The following is a 23,081-nucleotide window of genomic DNA, read 5'->3' on the forward strand; positions in this document are numbered from 1 at the left end:
TTCACCTATGCCTGTTACCATTATATCCTCTTCTTGTCTTAATGCTTTCTTTTTCCTTTATTTCTTTGAACATATTGAACATACCGTATTAGGCTGGTGGGCTGTTATGACAAAATACCACAGACTAGAAGGCTTTTAAACCACAGAAATTTATTTTCTCAGAGTTCTAGAAACCTGAAGTCTGAGACCAGGGTGCCAGCATGGCTGGTACCTGGTGAGTGCTCTCTTTCTGGCTTGTGGATGTCTGTATTCTTGTTATACCCTCACACAGACTTCCCTTGGTGTGTGGGCGCAGAGAGAGAAAGATTGAACTTTCTAGTGTCTTTTATTAAAGGCACACTAATCTCATCAGACGAGGGCCTCACACTTATGACCTCATTTGATCTGAATTACTTTTTTACAGGCCCCATCTCCAAATACAAGCATACTAGAAGTGAAGGCTCCAACGTAGGAATCTGGGAACATCACAAATATTTAGTCCATTGCACACATCTTAAAATATTTCAGATTGATCTATGCTCTATAATCATTAAGTCATGAATCTCATGTATTGTATTACTGACCTCTTAAACCTCTTTGTTTCCTTGGGTGCTTTGCAGTTTTGTTTTGTTTTTTTTTATGAGCTTCCATGGAGGTTATTTTCCACTGTGTTCTGTTGGTGCTGGAGGCACATATTTGTAGGGTGAATACAGTGACAGTTATAGAAAATAAGGGCTACCACACACGTGTAGAGCTCATTTGATACAAATAAGACATTAAGTTTTGAAGTATAGGAGCTGATTATAATGCCATTAGAGAGTATTTTAATTTCGTACATGCCTATAGCATTCTAATATTTATATGTATTTATATGCTCAAATTACTTTCAGGAATTCATGAAGCTTAATAGTCCACATCAGAATAAGAACTGCTTGAACAATTTTGACCTTTCAGAATACAGACAGATTCTTAGCGATGTGGCAATACGAATATATCATCGGTTCATTGTTGTAATGGAAAATAACATTCAACCAATAATAGGTAAGAAAATAATTGATGACCAAAAAATATTTATGGTAACACTGAAACCTTAAAAAAACAAATCCTGTAGGGCGTGCCTAGATGTCTCACTTGGTTAAGCATCCCACTCTTGATCTTGGCTCAGGTCATGATCTCATGGTTGGTGAGATCTAGTGATTTCAAAGAACATAATTTTAAAACCAGAAAAATGTAACCGTGTAAATGTCTCATTTTTAATTCTTTTCTATTGCTTGAAATGATTACTTCTCTAAAAAGTACATGGTTTGTAATTTCCTGCCTGGAAGGGTGAGTCACCCCAAAGGGAAAGACCAGGGAGACCTGCTACTCCATGTGTAGCTACTCCTAGGTCATTACCACTTTTGAAATCTTAAAGTTGCACTCAGATTCTTGTATACTTTCTTCAACTTTCTGAAATTTAAATACTTCAGGGTTGAAATGGTACAGACCATGAGTTGTGTCGACCCACTCCCTTTCCTGTGAAGCTGAAAGAAGAGGGAGTCCAAGCCTGCAAGAGGAGCTGCCGCCCTGTTGTACACAGCCATGTGCTCCGCCCACCTCCTACACCCCGTGCTCCCCACTCCTTGATTCTCTTGCTTTCCCCATCACAGCTGCATCCCCGGCTAACTCTTGCAGAAAATGTCCCGGGTCCTGGAACAGACCCGAGAGAGCAGTGGGAAATGTTCTCTGGTTGTCCCCACTGCATGTGCAAGAAATGCCTGTGTTTTCCTCTGCAGTGCCGGGCATGCTGGAGTATGAGAGCCTGCAAGGCATCTCTGGCCTGAAGCCCACGGGCTTCCGGAAGCGGTCATCTAGCATAGATGACACGGATGCCTACACTATGACCTCTGTCCTGCAGCAGCTGAGCTACTTCTACAGCACCATGTGCCAGAACGGCCTGGACCCTGAGCTGGTGAGGCAGGCTGTGAAGCAGGTCTTCTTCTTGATTGGGGCGGTCACCCTGAATAGCCTCTTCCTGCGCAAGGACATGTGCTCCTGCAGAAAAGGGATGCAGATCAGGTAAAACCCATGATTCATCAGTTACACCGAGAGGCAGCTGGAAAGGATGCTTTTAATGTCTAGGGCCACACATTGCTGCCCCCTTCCCATGAGCTGCACTACCTGGTGGGGCTGGGGGGGGGGAGGGGGTTGTGCAAGAGGACTCTTGGAACTTTGGGGATGTCTGCGGTCAGGTGGTGGCCCCTCCACCCACCGCTCTGCACCAGGCTAGCTTGACACTCAGGCCCAGGGCCTTGAGTAGTTAAAGACTAGCAACTAGTAGGGGTGCCTGAGTGGCTCAGTTGGTTGAGCGTCTGACTTCAGCTCAGGTCATGATCTCATGGTTTGTGGGTTCGAGCCCCACATCAGTCTCTGTGCTGACAGCTCAGAGCCTGGAGTCTGCTTTGGATTCTGTGTCTGCCTCTCTCTATGCCCCTTACTGCACTCTGTCTGTGTGTCTCTCTCTCTCAAAAATAAACAAACATTAAAAATATTAAAAAAAAAAAATAAAGACTAGCAACTAGAAATTGTAGATTTTAAATCCTGGCCCTGGGTACTTATCATACACTCAGCCAGTGTTTACTGACCATCACCTCTGTGAATAGCACTGCCTGGTGGAGGACACAGGAAACAAAGGAAAGAGCAGTTTGATCCCTGCCCTCTAGAAACTCAAAATAGCCAGATAACAATTCAAGGCAAGTCTGATTAAGTCACAAACGAGTGCTGCAGAGAAGAGAGATGACTGAGGACAGAAAAGTTAAGCCTGAGAGCTGTGCATTGAGTGATTTAAAAAGGGAGAAGAACATTCCAGGCAGGAGAAATGAGGCAGGCAAAGGCATAGTGCTGGAACTGAGGAGGACCGGTCCCCAGGCTTTGGAAGGTAGCGCTGTCTAGATTAGCAGAGGTTTGTTTTGGGAGCAGCCGGACCAGCAGGCTGAGGACATGGTAATCACTTTTGAGGTGTGTCCACCTTTACTTATCTCTTAGTTGAGGAAACACAAACCCTGAGCTACTGTTTGAATTAATGCTGTCACATGATTAGAAAACACATAAAATAGTGTAGATATTTAGGATTTTTTATAATGTGTACAGGGATTTGATACCTGTGTGTGACATGAAAGCCTGAGGTCGTGTTGATAGTATCTTAAGCCAAGAAGTAAACGAGACATCCATTAAACCTTTTCAGCATTAATGAAACTTGGAATTGGACATCCCCTCAAACCAAGCTGGCAAATTCCCATCCATGATACCAGGTTGAGATTTTCAGATAAGAATGAGTATTCCTGGGATACCTGGGTGGCTCAGTCGGTTGAACATCTGACTCTTGATTTCAGTTGAGGTCATAATCTCATGGTTGTAAGATTGAGCCCCATGTCAGGCTCAACACTGATGGCACAGAACCTACCTGGGATTCTCTCTCCCCCTCTCTCTGCCCCTCCTTCCCCCTCTCCCTCAAAGTAAATAAATAAACATTAAAAAAAAGAAGAAGGAATATTCCCAAAGACTAGCCTTTGTGGATCTTTTTCTTTTCATTGAGAAAGGAAAGGGTTCTGTTTATTTCACAAGCTCCAAGAAGAAGCCCTGTAGGTCTCTGAGGTAGGATTCAACCCTATTTAAAGTATGAATACTTTATGAACACATAAACCTGAATGTTTCATTAGAGTCTTGACTAAGCAGTTGTCATTCCTTCTGTGGGTTCTCCATGAGTGAAGATGGTCATAAGCAAGACACGTGACTCTAGGTCCAGTAACAACTGTTCAGAGGAGAGGCAACTTCTGTCCCCATGGGTGCTCAGTGCTTTTTCCTTTCACCAATCAAAAGTGGACATCCAGGAAGTAATTCCTTTAGAGCAGGTTGCTCTGAATAGCACATGCGTTTGACAGGGATTCATTCATTCAGGTATTTATTAAGCCACTGCCATAGCAAGGCCCATAAGGATGTGAGGTGGCTTTACAATGAAAACACAAGCAACAAAATAATAATACATGAATTCAGGTAAAAAATCAAGACCCAAAGGAAAAAAAGTAGTGAATTGTGGACAGAGTAGCTAGAACACTGTTTCTAGCCCATGGGGGCTTTCAGGCTGGCAGGACAAAAAACAAATGTTGTCATCGGCTCTTTGGTCTCGTTGAGCATGGTGAGGCTGATGCTCAGGGAAGATTTAAAGATTTTCCTAGTACCTATTTTTTTGTTCCTAGTCATGAAATATAAAAATACTATTTCATGTGTAACTTTATCTCACAATCTCCACAATAGCATTTTCACAGCAAATTTCATCGTGGCTGCTTTGCCCAGTGATCTTTGATAAAAGCCAACATACAGCATGTGGAGACAGTTCTGTTAGGAACCAGAATAACGTGGCCCAAGCACATACATTTCTTGCTGTACTGAGGGAATTTGCAAAGAACATGAAAAGCATTGATTGGGGCCTGAAGGGACAGGTAGAATTTCAGCAGACCAAGACTTAGAAGAATCAACACAGGCCTCAGTAAAGGATAACTGATGGTAGGTATTAATAGCTCCCTTTGAATGGAGTGCTGGATTGGTTACAGAGATAAGTAGAATGCCATTTTCCAGGGTGAGCAGTGCATGCTTTAGTCCCTCAGCAGTGGCAGCCACCATAAGTTGTTTTTTTGTGTGTGTTTTTTTTTTCCAGAAGGCTTTAAACTATGAATTCATGGGGCACCTGGGTGGCTCAGTCAGTTAAGCGTCCGGCTTTGGCTCAGATCATGATCTCATGGCTCATGGATTCGAGCCCCATGTCAGGCTTTGTGCTGACAGCTCAGAGCCTGGAACCTGCTTCAGATTCTGTGCCTCCCTCTCTCTCTGCGCCCCCCTCCCCCTGCTCATGCTCTGTCTCTCTCTCCTTCAAACATAAATAAAAGCAATAAAAACTTTTTTTAGATAAACTATGAATTCAATTCCGTTAATAGTTATTGGAATATTCAGATTATATATTTCATCTTTGGTGAGTTTTTTAAAGGAATTGGTCCACTCAAAGTTGTTGAGTTTATGTGCCTAGACTATTGACAATATTTTCTTATTATTTTAGTTTCTGTAGAATTTGTAGTGGTATCTGGCCCCTTTGATTCCTATATTGGTGATCTGTGTCTTCTCTTTTTCTCGTGATCCATCTTGCTAGAGGTTTATCAATTTTACTGATGTTTTCAAGTAACCAGTTTTTACTTCCATCAATTTTTCTCTATTTTAAAAAATTGATTTCTATTACTGTCTTTATTATTTCATTCTTACTTTGGATTTATTTTGCTCTTTTTTTTCTAGTTTCTTAGGGGAGAAGCACTGGTTATTGACTTTGAGACCTCTCTTTTCTAACATAAGCATTTAATGCTATGAATTCCTCTCCAAGTGCCAACTTTATCGCACAAATTTGGAAATGTTGTATTTCCACCTTTGCTGAGTTGAAAAATAGTTTCTGATTTCCCTGGAGTCTTACTCTTTGCCCTGTGGATTATTTAGAAGTATGTTGCTTCTTTTTCAACTGTTCAGAGACTTTCTTGCTACTTGTCTATTACTAATATTTAGTTTGATTCCATATGATCAAAGAACATATTCTGTCAGGCACACTCTTGGAAACAGAAAGGAGAATGGTGGCTGCCAGAGGCTGAGGAGAGTGGGAAAAGGGGAGGTGTTGTTCACTGGATAAAGAGTTTCAGGTCTGAAAGATGAAAGAGTTCTAGGGATCTGTTGTTGCACACCGTTAACACTACTATACTCTACACTTAAAAATGGTTAAGATGCCGGGCGCATGGGTGGCTCCGTTGGTTAGGCATCCGACTTCGGCTCACATCATGATCTCACAGTCCCTGAGTTTGAGCCCTGCTTTCAGCACAGGCTCTGTGCTGACAGCCCGAAGCCTGGAGCCTGCTTCAGATTCTATGTCTCCCTCTCTCTGACCCTCTCCCATTCGTGCTCTGTATCTGTCTTAAAAATAAATAAACATTAACAAAATTTTTTTGGTTTTTAAAAAAGGTTAAGATGGTGGGGTGCCTGGGTGGCTCAGTTGGTTAAGCATCTGCCTGTTGGTTTCAGCTCAGATCATGATCTCATGGTTCATGAGTTCGAGTCCCACATTGGGCTCTGTGCTGACACCGTGGCGCTTGCCTGGGATTCTGTCTCCTTCTCTCTCACTGCCTCTCCTCTGCTTGTTATCGTGCTCTCTCTCTCTCTCTCTCTCTCTCTCTCTCTCTCTCTCTCTCTCTCTCAAAAATAAACATTAAAAAAAATTTTAAAGTTAAGGTGGTAAATTATATGTCTTTTATCATAATAAAAAAATAATCTCAAGATGCACACAGGTTGAAATATATCATAGATTAAGACACCAGAGTCACTAACCATCCCACTTTGAGAATTGCCCAGGTTTATTTATTAAATAAAAACTTTTAAATATTTTTACATTAAAAAAACTTTGTATGATTTCAATTCTTTTTAAATTTGTGATGATTGGCTTTTATGCCTAGAAAATGATCTGTTTTTGTGAATGTTCCACATACAGTTGAAAAGAATGTATATTCTACTGTGTTTGGGTGGAACGTCCTACAAATGCCAATTAGACCCAGTTTGTTGATGGTGTTTTTCAGTTCTATATCCTTGCCAATTTTCTGTGTATTATTTCTGTTGATTACTGAGAGGAGTGTTGAAGTCCATCTGTAATTATGAATCTGTATGTTCCTTCAGTTTGTCAGTTTTTGCTTCATGTATTTAATGTCTTCTTAGTGAGTTGACCATCCTAACATTATGTAGGGTCCTTCTTTAGCCCTCTAATGGTAATCTTCTCTGCTCTGAAATCTACTTTGTCTGAAAGCCTACTTTTTCTTTTGATTAGTGTTCTCATAGTGTATCTTTTTTCATCCTTTTACTTTTAACCTACCTGTGTCATATTTGAAATCACTTACTTTACTTCTTTTTTCATTTGAGAGAGAAAGAGAGTGTGTGTGTGCGCACGTGCGCACGCGTGAAAGTGGGGAATGGGACAGAGGGAGGAAGAGAAAGAGAGAGAGAAAAAGAGAGAGAGAGAGAGAGAGAGAGAGAGAGATAAAGAATCCTAAGCAGGCTCCACGTTTAGCACAGAGCCCGACCCAGGGCCTGATCCCATGACCCTGAGATCATGACCTGAGCTGAAATCAAGAGTCAGACGCTCAACCAACTGAGCCACCCAGGTGCCCCTAAAGTGACTTTCTTATAGGCAGTGTACATTTGGATCGTGTTTGGTTTAGTTTTGGATTTTTTAAAGCAAGTCTGACAATCTGTGCTTCTTAATTGGAGTGTTTAGGCCATTTCAATTTAATGTAATTATTAATATGTTTAGATTTAAGTCTACCATTTTATTATTTTCTATTTGTTCCTTTGGTTTTTATTTCTCTGACTTCCTTTCTCTGCCTTCTCTTGGGTTCTTTGAGTATTTTTGATACTCCTTTTATTTTTTTTAATATTTTTTAACATTTATTCATTTATGAGAGGCAGAGAGCACAAGCAGGGTAGGGGCAGAGGGAGAGGGAGACACAGAATTGAAGCAGGCTCCAGGCTCCGAGCTGTTAGCACAGAGCCCAATACGGGGCTTGAACTCACAAGCTGTGAGATCATGACCTGAGCCGAAGTTGGACACTTAATTGACTGAGCCACCCAGGCGCCCCTTAATACCCGTTTTAAATTTATCTACTGTGTTTTTTAGTGGTTGTTTTTTGTGTTTTTATGTTTTTTTGTGTTTTTTAGTGGTTGTTCTAGGGATTACAGTATGTATACTTAACTTCTTCAGTCTATTGAGAATCATTATCTTAACCAAGTCAAGTGGAATGTAGGAAGCTTACCATCACATAGTCCCCTTTCCCCTTTCCACTTTATGTTATAGTTGTTTTATGTATTATATATACATAATCAAAAACTGTTCTGGATAATGTTATAATTTTTATTTTAAACCATCTAAAATATTTTAAGGAACTCGGTAGAAGAATTGCCTATTATATTTACTCACATATTTACCATTTCTGTTACTCCTTCATTCCTAATGTTTCAAGTCTTATTTTTTCCCCCAAATGTCGTGTTAATATCATTTCCTTTCTGTCTGAAGAAATTCTGTCAGTAGGTCCTTGTACAGCAGGTTCACTGGCAATACTTAGTTTTCTTTCACGTGAAAATGCCTTCATTTCACCTTCTTTCCTAAAGTATGTGTCTTAGGACTTAAAGACTTAGGATGTGTCTAGGTGTGGATTGCTTGGGGTTCCCAAGAATGTCTTTGAGATTCCCTGAGCTTTTTGAATCTGTAGGCTTGTATATCTCACTAAATCTGAGACATTTTAAGCCATTTCTTCAAATATTTTGTCTGCATCTTAATTTCTCCTTTCCTCTGGAACTTCAGTAACACAAATGTTAAACCTTTCATTATTATCCCATGAGTCCATAAGGTTCTGTTTAGTTTTTCAGTTTTTTCCCTTTATATTCTTTAGATTAAATAATCTCTATTGACCCCTTCAAGTTCACAGATTCTTTCCTCTGCCATGTCTATTTTGCTATTGAGCCTATTAAGAGAATTATTTTTGTTACTGGATTTTTCACTTCTAAAATTTTCATTTGGTTTTTCTTTATATCATTCTATTTCTTTTCTGAGACTTTCTATCTTTCCAGTTATTTCAAGATAGTTCATCTTCACTTTTTGGAGCATTTTTGCGATAGCTTCTTTAAAGTCTTTGTGAGATAATTCCAAGTGTGCATCATCTCAGAGTTGACACCTGCTGATTGTCTTATTTGATGCAAATTGAGGTTTTCCTGGTTCTTAATATGTCAAGTAATTTTGAATTGTATTCTGGACACTTTTAATATTACACTATGAGATTTTGAATCTTTCATTGTTATGGAGAATGTTGGTATTTTTATCAGATAATCACACCATTTGAGTTCACTTGCAAGTTCTGACCATCCTTGGTGGCTCGTGTTTCCCACGTCAGTTTTCAAAGCCTTTGTAATGCTGTTTGGTTCTGTCTCATGTGTGACACACAGTGGTCAGTCTGAAACTTGCATGGTGCTCTGTCTCATAGTTTAGTCTTCAAACTATGTGTGCTGTTGAGGATCAGATCCATGCATGAGCCCAGAGGAGTGTACCAAGGAGTTCATAAACAATTTCAAGGGATTGCTTTCCCAAGTTCCTCCTCCTCCAAATCATCCCTGATACTTTCTAGATTGCTGGAAATCCCTCTTTGGTCCTCCAGACAGAAAACTGGGGCTTTACTTACCTCACTGTGTGGTGTACTTCCTGCAAATGTCTTCATCTGAGGCTCAGTGGTGGCAGAATAGAACAATGGGGGTTCACCCCCTTCTCATGACCACAGTTGCTCCATTTGGAGAAGATTTTTCTCCCTGAGAATTTTAGCTTCTTCCTGGACTCCATTGCCGCCATTGCTACCACAGTGAAATTGGGGCTTAAACATGAAAGAAGAAGGTAAAAGGAGAGGATTTCCACCCTCTCAGGAGCTTTAACACACCTCTTTTCAGCCCCTCAAGCCAGACCTAGAGGGCTCCTTCTGGAGCTCAGTACCCACTGCTGAGCTTCAGGCTTCTTTGAGGTCAAGCTAATGAATAGCAGATGGAATAAACTGGTAAACTGATTATCCATTTGGCAATACCTCAAATACTGGTCTTCTTCCCCAATCCATCTGGTACTATTTACCTTTCAGAGTCATCAAATAGCTGCTTCAAGACATTCCATCAAGCTTTTATAGCTGCATTCATTGGGAGGGGCAAAATGGAGTGTGCTCTTACCAAGAACCAGAACTCCACCACTGATTCCCTCCCCCACTCCCACTTTTTTTTTTAATTGAGGTATAATTAACATAGAGTGTTATATTAGTTTCAGGTATACAATATAATGATTCAACAACTCTATACATTACTCAGTACTCATCAGGATAAGTCTACTATTAATTCCTTTTATCTGTTTCTCCCATCCTCCCACCCACCTCCCCTCTGATAACCACCAGTTTGTTCTCTGTATTTAAGAATCTGAGGTTTTTTTTTCTTTGCTTCTTTTTTTCCTTTGTTTTGTTTCTTAAACTCCACATGTGAGTGAAATCATATGGTATTTGTATTTCTTTGACTTATTTCACTTAGCATTATAAGCTCTAGGTTCATCCATGTTGTTGCAAATGGCAAGATCTCATTATTTTTTATGGCCGAGTAATATTTGATTGTACATATATACCACACCTTCTTTATTCATTCATCTATGGACCAGATATACACCTGGGTTGCTTCCATATCTTGACTATTTTAAATAATGCTATAATAAACGTAGGGGTGCATATATCTTTTTGAATTAGTGTTTTTATTTTCTTTGGGTAAATACCCAGTAGTGGAATTACTGTATCATATTCCACCACTGATTTTTTTTAATTTTTTAATGTTTATTTATTTTTGAGAGAAAGAGAGAGGGAGAAGAGGAGTGGCAGGGAGAAAGGGAGACACAGAATCCGAAGCAGGTTTCAGGCTCTGAGCTGTCAGCGCAGAGCCCAACACAGGGCTTGAACTCACAAACAGTGAGATCATGACCTGAGCCAAAGTCGGACACTTAACCCCCTGAACCACCCAGGTGCCCCTCCACCACTGATTTTTAAGTGAGAGAATTAACATGCTCAACATCCAGATTAAGGAAGTACTGTAGCAGGACCAAATAGAATGGATTAGAAGGGACAAGATGAGAGGCCCAATAGGAATGTATTATAATAAGGACTCAAACTAGTGGGACAAAATTGACAGTGCATAAAAGGGGGAAACCAGTGTAAGAGATGGTATCTCATACTCATTACATCCCTATGGAATACTTCAATTCAGCATTGTTGTCCCAGTGTTATAATCAAAGACCCACATAGGGAGTTGCTAATTTAAAAGGTCAGAGCTAGAAATGACCTTAGAGATCACCTAGTTCAAAACTCAATTTTTTAAAGTTTATTTATTTAAGTAATCTCTCCACCAAATGTGGGGCATGAACCCATGGTCTTGAGATCAAGAGTCACATATTCCTCCAACTGAGCCAGCCAGGTGTCCCCAGTCGATTTTTTAAAACAGCTTCACTGACAGATAATTTACACGCTGTGAAGTTTATCTGTTCTGTAAACCATACCCATATAGTTCGATGGTTTTTGGTATATTTACAGAGTTGTGCAAACATCACCATAATGTGATTTTAAAATATTTCCATCACTTTATAAAGAAACCTTATACCTATTAGCAGCCACTCTTATCCCCTACCACATCCCACCTCCCCAGTCCCCCCTGCCTCAGCCTAGGCAGCCACAAATATATTTTCTTTCCCTATAGGTTTGCCTGTCCTGGACACTTTTGTAAATAGAATCATAAAATGTGATATCTTTTCTTTTAGATTTTTTTTTTTAATTTTTTTTTCAACGTTTATTTATTTTTTTGGGACAGAGAGAGACAGAGCATGAACGGGGGAGGGGCAGAGAGAGAGGGAGACACAGAATCGGAAACAGGCTCCAGGCTCTGAGCCACCAGCCCAGAGCCTGACGCGGGGCTTGAATTCACGGACCACGAGATCGTGACCTGGCTGAAGTCGGACGCTTAACCGACTGCGCCACCCAGGCGCCCCTCTTTTAGATATTTTTAAGGGTAAGATATTTTTATTTATTTTGAGAGATACAGAGACAGTGCAAGTGAGGGATGAGCAGAGAGAGAGAGAGAGAGAGAGAGAGAGAGAGAGAGAATGTCAAGCAGGCTTTTCACTGTCAACACAGAGCCTGACATGGGGCTCGAACTCACAGACTGTGAAATCGTGACCTTAGCTGAAACCAAGAGTCAGATGCTTAACCAAGTGAGTCACCCATGTGCCCCAAATGTGATGTCTATTGTAACTGGCTTCTTGCACTTAGCGTAAAGTTTTCACCACTCATCCATGTGACCACATGTATCACTACCTCATTCCTTTTTATTGCTGAATACTATTCCATTGTATGGACATACCACAATTTGTGTATCCATCAGTTGGTGGACGTTTGGGTTGTTTTCATTTTTTGGCTATTATAAATAATGCTGCAGTGAACATTTGTGCACAGTGTTTTATATGGACGTGCTTTCAGTTCTCTTGAGTATTAGAAGTAGAGTTGCTGGGTCATATGGCAGTTCTATGTTTAACATTTTGAGGAACTGCCAAACTATTTTTCTTAGCAGCTATGGCATTTTACATTCCTACCAACAGTATATGAGGGTTCTCAACATTCTCATTTACCCAGAGAGGTTGAGTAATTTTCCAAGTTCACACAGTAGATTGGTGGGACTAAAACCCATGCCTCTTAATTCATAAACTTATGATAATTACTCATAGAAACAAGAATAAAAACCCCAGTGGACTGAATTAAAGCCTTCTACCAATTGAAAATTTTCTGCCAACTGGGGCGCCTGGGTGGCGCAGTCGGTTAAGCGTCTGACTTCAGCCAGGTCACAATCTCACGGTCCGTGAGTTCGAGCCCCGCGTCAGGCTCTGGGCTGATGGCTCAGAGCCTGGAGCCTGTTTCCGATTCTGTGTCTCCCTCTCTCTCTGCCCCTCCCCCGTTCATGTTCTGTCTCTCTCTGTCCCAAAAATAAATAAACGTTGAAAAAAAAAATTAAAAAAAAAATTTTCTGCCAACTTAGGAAAAGAAATGAGTTTTTTATACCAATGTAAGTCTTCAAATATCACTATGGTTTTTTCCTTTAGTAGATTTTCAAATCCATTATTAAGGGTATTTTAATAGATTACTTTATAAATTATTACAGTTGCTGCTTTTTGCTCAGATTTTCCCCAAAGTTTATAACTGGTATGGCCCCTCACCCCAGACCATCAAGATCCTTAGAACCATGGGTCATGAGAGCTGATCATCTGGTCCAACCCCCTCATGTTACAAATGAAGAAACTGCTGGACTGTGGTCCTAAGGCTGTCAGTGAACTTGGGGACCCTCTCAGTACACACTGGGGGATTCAGCACCCTACTCTGAAGTGTTCTCAATGGATCACCCACTCTTGTCTGTTTCTCTGGCTTTTACTCCAGGTGCAACATCAGCTACTTAGAAGAATGGCTTAAAGATAAGAATTTGCAGAACAGCTTGGCTAAGGAAACTTTGGAGCCTCTCTCTCAGGCAGCCTGGTTGCTTCAGGTCAAGAAGACCACAGACAGCGATGCCAAGGAGATCTATGAACGCTGTACCTCACTGTCTGCTGTGCAGGTGACCACATTTACAGAGTGTGTCCCTGATCTTCACTACCAAATCATGTCACTGATGTCCCCCTTTCTGGCTTAGCCAGCGATAGGGTGTATCTGAGGCTCTGTGTGCTCTTTGAGGAGATGTATCTTCCATGGACCACCATCTTATCTAAAAAACATTTATTTAATACTAACTTAGAACTTTAAAACACAGAAGTGCATTCCCTGCCCACAAAACACAGATGTGTATGTATGGAGAACGGGGGGCAGTAAGGAAGGAGGCTGGAGCACATGGTTCCTAGAGCCAAATTACAATGTTAAAGAACTATGTGTGGTTCCCAACGGTGCCCAAACCATTGAATCATTATTTCATGGACAGACTTGTCCTTTTTCATGGTCTAACACCATCTTATGTGCTGTTCGCAGATCATAAAAATCCTTAATTCATACACACCTATAGATGACTTCGAGAAAAGAGTGACTCCATCCTTCGTTCGCAAAGTACAGGTATGATTCTTAAGCATGTGCCTTTTATTTTTTATTTCCTTATTTTTTATATTAACTATAATTGATTGTCAAATTGGTTTCCCTACAACACCCAGTGCTCGCCCCAACAGGTGCCCTCCTTAATGCCCATCACCCACTTTCCCCACCCCCCATCAACCCTCAGTTTGTTCTCAGTATTTAAGAAGTCTCTTATGGTTTGCCTCCTTCCCTCTCTGTAACTTTTTTTCCCCCTTCCCCTCCCCGCTGGTCTTCTATTGAGTTTCTCAGGATCCACATAAGAGTGAAAACATATGGTATCTGTCTTTCTCTGCCTGACTTATTTCACTTAGCACAATACTCTCCAGTTCCATCCACGTTGCTACAAATGGCCAGATTTCATTCTTTCTCATTGCCGTGTGATATCCCATTGTATATATAGACCACATCTTCTTCTTTTTTTTTTTTTTTTTTGGTTCATATTTTTATTTTTTTATTTTTTTTAATATGAAATTTATTGTCAAATTGGTTTCCATACAACACCCAGTGCTCATCCCAACAGGTGCCCTCCTCAATACCCATCACCCACCCTTCCATCCCTCCCACCCCGCATCAACCCTCAGTTTATTCTCAGTTTTTAAGAGTCTCTTATGGTTTGGCTCCCTCCCTAACTTTTTCTTTCCTTCCCCTCCCCCATGTTAAGTTTCTCAGGATCCACATAAGAGTGAAAACATATGGTATCTGTCTTTCTCTGTATGACTTATTTCACTTAGCATAACACTCTCCAGTTCCATCCACATTGCTGCAAAAGGCCGTATTTCATTCTTTCTCATTGCCATGTAGTATTCCATTGTGTATATAAACCACAATTTCTTTTTTTTTTTTTTTTGGTTTATTTTGTTTCCTTTTTTTTAATATATAAAATTTATTGTCAAATTGGTTTCCATACAACACCCAGTGCTCATCCCAAAAGATGCCCTCTTCAATACCCATCACCCACCCTCCCCTCCCTCCCACCCCCCATCAGCCCTCAGTTTGTTCTCAGTTTTTAACAGTCTCATGTTTTGGCTCTCTCCCACTCTAACTTCTCTTTTCACAATTTCTTTATCCATTCATCAGTTGATGGACATTTAGGCCCTTTCCATAATTTGGCTATTGTTGAAAGTGCTGCTATGAACATTGGGGTACAAGTGCCCCTATGCATCAGCACTCCTGTATCCCTTGGGTAAATTCCTAGCTGTGCTATTGCTGGGTCATAGGGTAGATCTATGTTTAATTTTTTGAGTAACCTCCGCACTGTCTTCCAGAGTGGCTGCAACCAGTTTGCATTCCCACCAACAGTGTAAGAGGGTTCCCATTTCTCCAAGGGATGCGCCTTTTAATTTTCAGTATAAGAAATTGATATTGAGGAGTGCCTGGGTGACTCAGTCGGTTGGGCATCTGACTCTTGATTTCGGCTCTGGTCATGATACCTGGGTCATGGGATGGAGCCCCGCTTTGGGCTCTGCACTGAGTGGGGTCTGCTTAAGATTATCCCTCTCTCTCTCCCTATGCCCCTCTCCCCTATTTGCACTCTTTCTTTCTCTAAAATAAAAAAAAGAAAAAGAAATTGATATTGAATTACGGTTATAGAAATCTAAGATTAAAGCACATTTACCAAACATGCAAATGAAAGGCACTTAGCAAAAGCAGCAGGAATTTTCTCTGTCAAATACCCCAGTTTTCAGAACCCATTTTAGCCTCAGTGGGAAGGGAATGAAAACACCAAAATCACCACTCAGCTGCTATGTTCCTTCAGGATGTCTTGTTTATTATCAGTCTTCTTATCAGTCTGTGCAAGAGAGCAGAGCCTGAATGGAAACAGAGTCTTGTATACCCATTTTTTTCTTATTTAAATCCCTAAAGTTTCTTCCCCAATCAACTAGCACATCAGTTCTCAAAGTTTAGTTCAAGGATCCTGGGCATTCTGGAGACCCTTTCAGTGAGTCTGCAAAGTCTTCTTTTTTCTAAATATGTATGTGTGAGGCACACTTTTCCTTATAGACTTCAACCAAAATAACATGTCACAATGGATTTAAGGTAGAAGTGGATACAAGTTTCCACCTGTCATATTATGTCAGGCATTAAAAAGATTTACAAAAATATAAAACAATACTGCCTCCTACTCAATTTTTTTGTTTTCAAAAATAGTTATTTTTCAATACATGTTTACATGCATTGGGTTTGTTTTTGTTATTTTAATGATTTAATATTTTGAAGTATTTTAATTACTAATATGGTAAATATCAATAGCTATACCTACATACCCAAAGCTCTTTAGGGTCCTCAATAATCTTTAAAGGGTATAAGGGGTCTTGGGGCACCTGGGTGGCACAGTCAGTTAAGTGTTCGACTCTTGATCTCAGTTCATGTCTTGATCTCAGGGTCATGAGTTCAAGCCCCATATTGGGCTCCATGCTGGCCATGTAGGCTACTTAATAATAATAATAATAAAAGTACACTTTATTTTTTCTTTAAATGTTTAATGTTTATTTAATTTTGAGAGAAAGAGAGCAGGGCGGGGAGGGGCAGAAAGAGAGGGAGATACAGAATCCAAAGCAGGCTCCAGGCTCTGAGCTGTCAGCACAGAGCCCGATGCAGGGCTCAAACCCATGAACTGCGAGATCATGACTTGAGCCAAAGTCGGCCGCTTAACCAACTGAGCCACCCAGATGCCCCAAAAGTAAACTTAAAAATAAAAAGAATATATAGGGGTCTTTAGACAAAAAGTTCACAAACTACTGAACTAAAAAGTATATAACTGCTATAAGACTTAATCTGTGAGATCTACTCATGTTTGGGCTTAGAATTATGCCACAAGAGTGGATAAGAATAGAAAACAGATCCATTTACAGTCATTCCATCCTGTGGGAAATTAACTTCTGAGGTGAAACAGAGCACATAAGTAAATATTCATGAGAGCGACTGGAAATCCTGCATAGACCATGTCACCATGGTATTGTGTTGTTAAAATAGTCTTTTGTGTATTCTCTCACATGATTTTGAAAGGAGCTTTTCAGTGAAGCTGGAGTTGTGTTTTCCTTACTCTAGACTTCTAAATAGTCATAAAGCAGAATGCACTGGTTTCCTTATTCATTTTCCTTCTGGTTCTTATTTCAGGCTCTCCTAAATAGCCGGGAGGATTCATCACAGCTGATGTTGGATACAAAATATCTCTTTCAAGTTACCTTTCCTTTTACCCCCTCTCCACATGCTCTGGAAATGATCCAGATCCCCAGCAGTTTTAAGCTAGGTTTTCTCAATAGATTATAGCAGGAGAAAGGAGAGGAAATGTATGTTTCCCTCAGAAGCCAAATGAAGGTCAAATATGAGGGATGTGGTTATTAATTGGAACTGGAAATGCTTTGGAATGTGATGTAAAGAAGCAAAGAAGAATTCTCCAAGATGGGCCACATCTTCTCTTGTTCCCCGTGATGGTGCTGCCGCTGTCATTTTGTAAGAGTTAACACACACCAGCTGCGGTTGGAAAGGCCGTGTCTACCTTCTGAATCACAGCCAGCTTTTACTGGAATTCCTCGAAGGCCCATGTTTTCTTCCAGGTGCCTCTTGTCTAGATCTGTTTTGTGACAGGGCTCCCCTCAAAGGGAGTATGATCTGGGGACACAGTGCCCCCTAAGTTTACTAATGTTCATGTGAAGCCCAGGTACATTTATGAAGCCGCGAGTGGGTTCCAGGGCTGAGTCTTCCAGGAAATAATCCCATTTGGCCATAATGCCCTGTCGAAATTCCTCTCACCCCATGCCTCCTGCCCAGGGTGGGTGGGGTGGGGTTCACTGACTTTCACTAAAAATGCTTCTGCATGAAAAATATTTATTATTTAAGAGCCCTCTAGTTTTTAGGCAAATATTCAGTCTGAAATGAATCACGTGAAGTGTTTTATGTATATATCTACCTAAAACGAATATATTATTAAAATTAATTGCCAGGGCATTTACCACCTCTTCTGAAAGAACATTTCTTTATGTTTTATCTGCCAACATATTGGCCATATGTTTTTCATTGTTCGATATCGTTCATGCAACAGCTTCTCTAAAAACTAAGTTTAAAAGGCAACCTAATTGGTTTTCTCTCTCTTTTCAGCATTCAAATGTTTTTAAATTTTCCTATAAAAAAAACTGAAGAATTATGTCAGTTCTTCCTGTTGAGAAACCAGTATTTCCCAAGTTTCATGAAAACCAACCATCCCTTGTCCCCTCAGTCGTTCTCATTCCTTCCTTCAGAGCACGTGATGTTGCACTGCTAGCCTGTGGCATGTGGCCCATTCCAAGAATCCAACCAGCCCTCCTGTCTCTGACAGACTCACAGGCACGAGCTGTGGTTCTGTCCCACAGATCTATGTCTTAGGAGTGATAATACATGATTATGAAGCAACATCACCCTATTAATATGTAACAATGCCTTTTCATATTATAAATGATTTAGTTCTTTTAGATACATTGTATATGAAGAAATCAAAAAGTAGAACTTTTAAATATTTTAATCAATAAAATAAATTCCCAAATGAGTTGGGTCAGGTTTTTTTTAATTGCTGGGAGACTCCATTTTTCTTACGTGCATGAGGTTTATGCTTTTCTTTAAGGGTTGTATACTTAAAGATGCTGGGATCTTTATAGATTCATAATTTCTCATAAAACGTGTATAAACAGTTGGGATACCCGGGTGGCTCAGTCAGTTAAGTGTCCGACTCTTGGTTTAGGCTCAGGTCATGATCTCACAGTTTGTGGGTTGGAGCCTCATGTAGGACTTGGTGACAAGGTGGAGCCTGCTTGGGTTTTTCTCTCTCTCTCTCTCTGTCTCTCTCTCAAAATAACTTTTTAAAAAAGTATATAAATGTTTTTAGAAGGGAAGTAAATATGCCATAAGTCCTGCCTCAGGCTGTGCCTCCATGGGCTCCCAGACAGTGAGAGAAGGAGGGGCCACTTGGCAGAGACGTGAGTGGGTTTCTGATGTGCACTTGTGACCTTCTCCATGCCCCTTCTCCTCTCCGCATCTTCCCTAGGCCACAGGAGCCCATCACTCTTCCTTTTCGGTTCCCACAAGTCAGGGTTCTTGCCTGCTTTACGGCACTCACCCTGGGCTATAGAAGCCAATAACATTGCCCATCTCCTTTGCCACCCTGTGAGCTCCTGGAGAGCTTGTCCACATCTTACTCGTTCCACTGCTCATCTTGATGCTGGTGAGATGGGACAGGGCTGCAGGAGCAAGGTCCTATTAGAGGCAGCAGGATTGGAGGGGAGAGGCTGGTCAGCCTTGAGCAGGAGTAGATCTTGTTTGGGAACAAGACAAGCGGACCTTCAGAGGCTGAAAACTTTATGCATGGAGACGGGAGAGGGGCACTCATCCCACATCCTGCTCAGTCCCACAAAGCTGAAGGTGGGAAGGCTAGCCAAAATGAAGACGTGCTGGTGGGCTGAGGACTGAGAAGGCAGGAGGCGCTGGTAACAGTCACAGGGGAATGTTAGGGTTGCTCAGTGGAGCGGGAAATGGATTCGTGAGGGGCAAAGCTGCCACGTCTGCCTCCTGCGGAGGGCAGAGAACTGAGCCCGAGACACAGGTCAGTGGAGGTTCTGAGGGTATCTGGTGCGGATGAGCAGAAGGATGCCATCGGCAGTGCGTGCCCGTGGGAAGGGACAAAGCTGCTGAGTCTCAACACCCAGATAAGGAGATTAGAGGTGAGGCTTCTGCTTCGGCACCTTCCCCTTGGAGCTGCAGGTCTGACTGACGCCTCAGCTGGTCGCTCCAAGTGTTGACTCTCTGGAAGGTATGTATGTACTCACATATATGCAGGCTCTCCTACACACTCCGGAAGTGTTCCTATGTGTACACACCAAGGTATTAGGTGGGATTTCTGGGAGGTAGGAGCACAGGTAAGGGGGGGGTTGGGGGGTTAATCTGCCTGTTCTAATTGTTCTACAACCTGCATGTGTTTCTTTTGAAATACTAGGAAGGTGTTTTGTTTTAAACATATATTTCGTGCTGGCATCCAGGGGGAAAAAGTTAGGCATCTGTAAAGTCATATAATCTGTTTTAAAAATGGATCCAAGTAACACTTTGCATGTGAACATAAGCCTCAGAACGCAGCTTATGGAATAGGAAGGTTTTGTTTTTTTTTTTTTTTTTAATTTTTTTTCAACATTTATTTTTGGGACAGAGAGAGACAGAGCATGAACGAGGGAGGGGCAGAGAGAGAGGGAGACACAGAATCGGAAACAGGCTCCAGGCTCTGAGCCATCAGCCCAGAGCCTGACGCGGGGCTCGAACTCACGGAGCGCGAGATCGTGACCTGGCTGAAGTCGGACGCTTAACCGACTGCGCCACCCAGGCGCCCCTGGAATAGGAAGGTTTTAATACAAATGTTATATAGTCACATCTGTGAGCTATATCCACACTGTCATGTGCATCAGAGTGTTCTTCTTCTTTATTGCATATCACAGTTTATCCGGTCTGTCGATGAACATTTGGGTTTTTCCATGGGGCTATTCTGGATAAAGCTGCTATGACATCCTTATTCATTTTTTTGAGGATATAAGTATTTGTTTCTGATGAGTGTATATCCAGGAGTAGAATTGCCAGCTCACAGATTATGTATAGCTTTAGTAGGTCCTATCAACCAGTTTTCCAAAGAGGTTGTACCAGTTTATACTCCCACCAACAAGGAAAAGGGTCCAGTTCTCCACACCCTTGGCCACACTTTGAGTTGTCAGTCTTTTAAATTTTAGGTATTCCAGTGGGTAAGTACTGGTATAGCAGTGTGGTTTTCGTTTGCATTTCTTTGATGACTAATGATATTGAGCGCCTCTCATATGTTTATGGACCATATGAATGTCTGCATTTGTGAAGGGTCCGTTCAAAGTCTTGTATTAAAAATAATAATCTTGGGGCCCCCTGGGTGGCTCAGTCTGTTGAGTGTCCAACTTTGGTTCAGGCCATGATCTTGTGGTCAGTGAGTTTGAGCTCCGCGTCGGGCTCTGTGCTGACAGTTCAGAGCCTGGAGCCTGCTTCGGATTCTGTCTCCCTCTCTCTCTGCCCTTCCCCCACTCAGGTTCTGTTCCCTCTGTCTCTCAAAAATGAATAAACGTTAAAAAAATTTAATAATTTTTAATGAGATAACGCACACAAAAATGAGCATTGTGAAGCATCCATTTCAGTGGTTCTCAGTATATATGCAAGGATGTGCATTATCTAATTCCAGAGCATTTCCATCACCCCAGACAAGAAACCCCTTACACATTAAGCAGTCACTCCCAATTCTCCCCTCCTCCCACTTACTGGTAACCTTTAATCTACCTTCCCCGTCTGTATGGATTTGCCTATCCTGGACATTTCATATAATTGGAGTCACAGTGAGTGGCCTTTTGTGTCTGGCTTATTTCACTTAGCATGTTTTCAAGGTTCATCCATGTTGCAGCCTGTAACAGAATTTCATTCTTTAATTTTTTAATGTTTATTTTTGAGAGAGAGAGAGACAGAGACAGAGCCTGAGCAGAGAGAGAGGGAGACACAGAATCTGAAGCAGCCTCCAGGCTCTGAGCAGTCAGCACAGAGCCCGACGTGGGGCCCAAACTCACAAACTGTAAGATCATGACCTGAGCCAAAGTCGGTCACACAACCAACTGAGCCACCCACGTGCCCCTGATTTCATTCTTTTTTATTGCCAAATAACATTCTACTATATGGGTATACCATATATTGTTTGTTTGTTGATCAACAAATAAACCCATTTGTTGATGGGTTTGAGTTGTTGACACTTTGGGCTTAAATGCTACTACAAACATTCATGTATGAGTTTTTATGTGAACATGTGTTTTCAGTTTTCAGGGGCATATACCTGGGAGTGGATTTGCTGGGTCATATGGTGACAACTCTGTTCAGCTTTCAGAGGAACTGCCAAACTGTTTTCCACAGCAGCTGCACCAGTTTACATTCCACCAGCAAAGCAGAGTGGGGTGGAGGGGGAGTTGTTTTGCCCATTTTACTTTTATTTTATAAGTAAAAACTGGAGATACCCTACATATGCAATAATAGGTTGGTTTAATAAATTATGACAGGACATAGTATAGAGTAATACCAAAGCTGTTATCACAAAACAGATCTGTAAGTACTGACAATAAATGAGGTGAAGAAGGCAAATAGCTAACAGCCTTATTTGTATAACTCACAAAGCTTTACCTATGGTGTCAGAAGAGTCTGGAAGAATATGCACCAAATCTAAATAAGGGGGAAAAAACACAGAGCAGGTTATAGGGACTTTCACTTCTGACTTTCTATCTTTGGCCTGTACTCTTAAAAATAAATATAGGGTGATGGGTTGTTCAGTAATTTTCAAATTACATATTTAGGTGAAAGACTGGAAGGACATTTTGTGCTTGGCGTGGGATTAGGGGAAGGTTTGAGTTCTATGGACAACCGCAGAACAACTTCATGTCAAGGCTTGTTTTCTTGTTTTTTTGTTTCTTTATTTTTTTTAATGTTTTATTTATTTATTTATTTATTTTTGAGAGAGAAAGAGACAGAGCATGAGCAGGGGAGGGGCAGAGAGAGATGGAAACACAGAATCTGAAGCAGGCTCCAGGCTCTGAGTTGTCAGCACAGAGCCCAATGTGAGGCTTGAACTTGTGAACTACGAGATCATGACCTGAGCCGAAGTCGGACGTTCAACCGACTGAGCCACCCAGGTGCCCAAGGCTTGTTAAAATGGGACATTTTTATATTTTTCTTGTCAAAATGTTCACTGAGACAGTTGTCCTAGCTGGGAAAAGTTCCCTCACCATAAAAAGGATTATTGACCATAAGTATGGTAGAATGCGCTGAGAATAAATTTAGTCATGATATAGATGCTAAGTGAAAAACACCAGTGTATAAAAATATTAAAACTATAAAATCTATTCTTGTATATGCCAAAATGTGGACAGGAGTCTCTCTGGCCAGTGGGATTGTAGATGATTATTTTCCTCCTTATACCTTTTTGATTTTTCCTGACACTACAATGCCCATGTATAATATTTATAGTTTTAAATACTGTAATATTTCTAATTTAGTTTGTTGCTTGCCTGCTTAATAACCAGATCTAAAATGCTAGCTGTGTGAAGCGATTTAAGGTTGGTATGTCTCAAAACTGGTGGTCTCCATTAGAAAATGGTGTTTTCCGGGGCGCCTGGGTGGCGCAGTCGGTTAAGCGTCCGACTTCAGCCAGGTCACGATCTCACGGTCTGTGAGTTCGAGCCCCGCGTCAGGCTCTGGGCTGATGGCTCAGAGCCTGGAGCCTGTTTCCGATTCTGTGTCTCCCTCTCTCTCTGCCCCTCCCCCGTTCATGCTTTGTCT

At 41.2% G+C, this 23,081-nt stretch overlaps 2 protein-coding genes across 4 annotated transcripts in view; both read left to right on the forward strand.

Moving 5' to 3' along the window:
* MYO5C (myosin VC) overlaps nucleotides 1–18,264 on the forward strand; it is a 105,259-nt gene extending 86,995 nt beyond the window's left edge. For both annotated transcript variants that reach the window (XM_019832406.3, XM_019832407.3), the window contains 5 exons: nucleotides 870–1,020; nucleotides 1,755–2,037; nucleotides 13,065–13,239; nucleotides 13,644–13,724; nucleotides 16,860–18,264. In XM_019832406.3, the coding sequence (XP_019687965.1) occupies nucleotides 870–1,020; nucleotides 1,755–2,037; nucleotides 13,065–13,239; nucleotides 13,644–13,724; nucleotides 16,860–17,012 (843 nt within the window). In that variant the 3' untranslated portion in view covers nucleotides 17,013–18,264. The remainder of the gene's footprint in view (nucleotides 1–869; nucleotides 1,021–1,754; nucleotides 2,038–13,064; nucleotides 13,240–13,643; nucleotides 13,725–16,859) is intronic.
* A 1,136-nt stretch (nucleotides 18,265–19,400) lies between these two features.
* The window catches only part of GNB5 (G protein subunit beta 5), a 59,720-nt gene continuing 56,039 nt past the window's right edge, over nucleotides 19,401–23,081 (forward strand). The window contains exon 1 of one of the 2 annotated variants that reach the window (XM_023255346.2): nucleotides 19,401–19,521. The gene's annotated coding sequence lies outside the window, so the exon portion shown is untranslated. The remainder of the gene's footprint in view (nucleotides 19,522–23,081) is intronic. The other variant, XM_023255349.2, reaches the window with a different exon arrangement.

Source organism: Felis catus, chromosome B3 (assembly GCF_018350175.1).
Source record: "Felis catus isolate Fca126 chromosome B3, F.catus_Fca126_mat1.0, whole genome shotgun sequence".
In the NCBI taxonomy this organism is placed as follows: Eukaryota; Metazoa; Chordata; class Mammalia; order Carnivora; family Felidae; genus Felis; species Felis catus.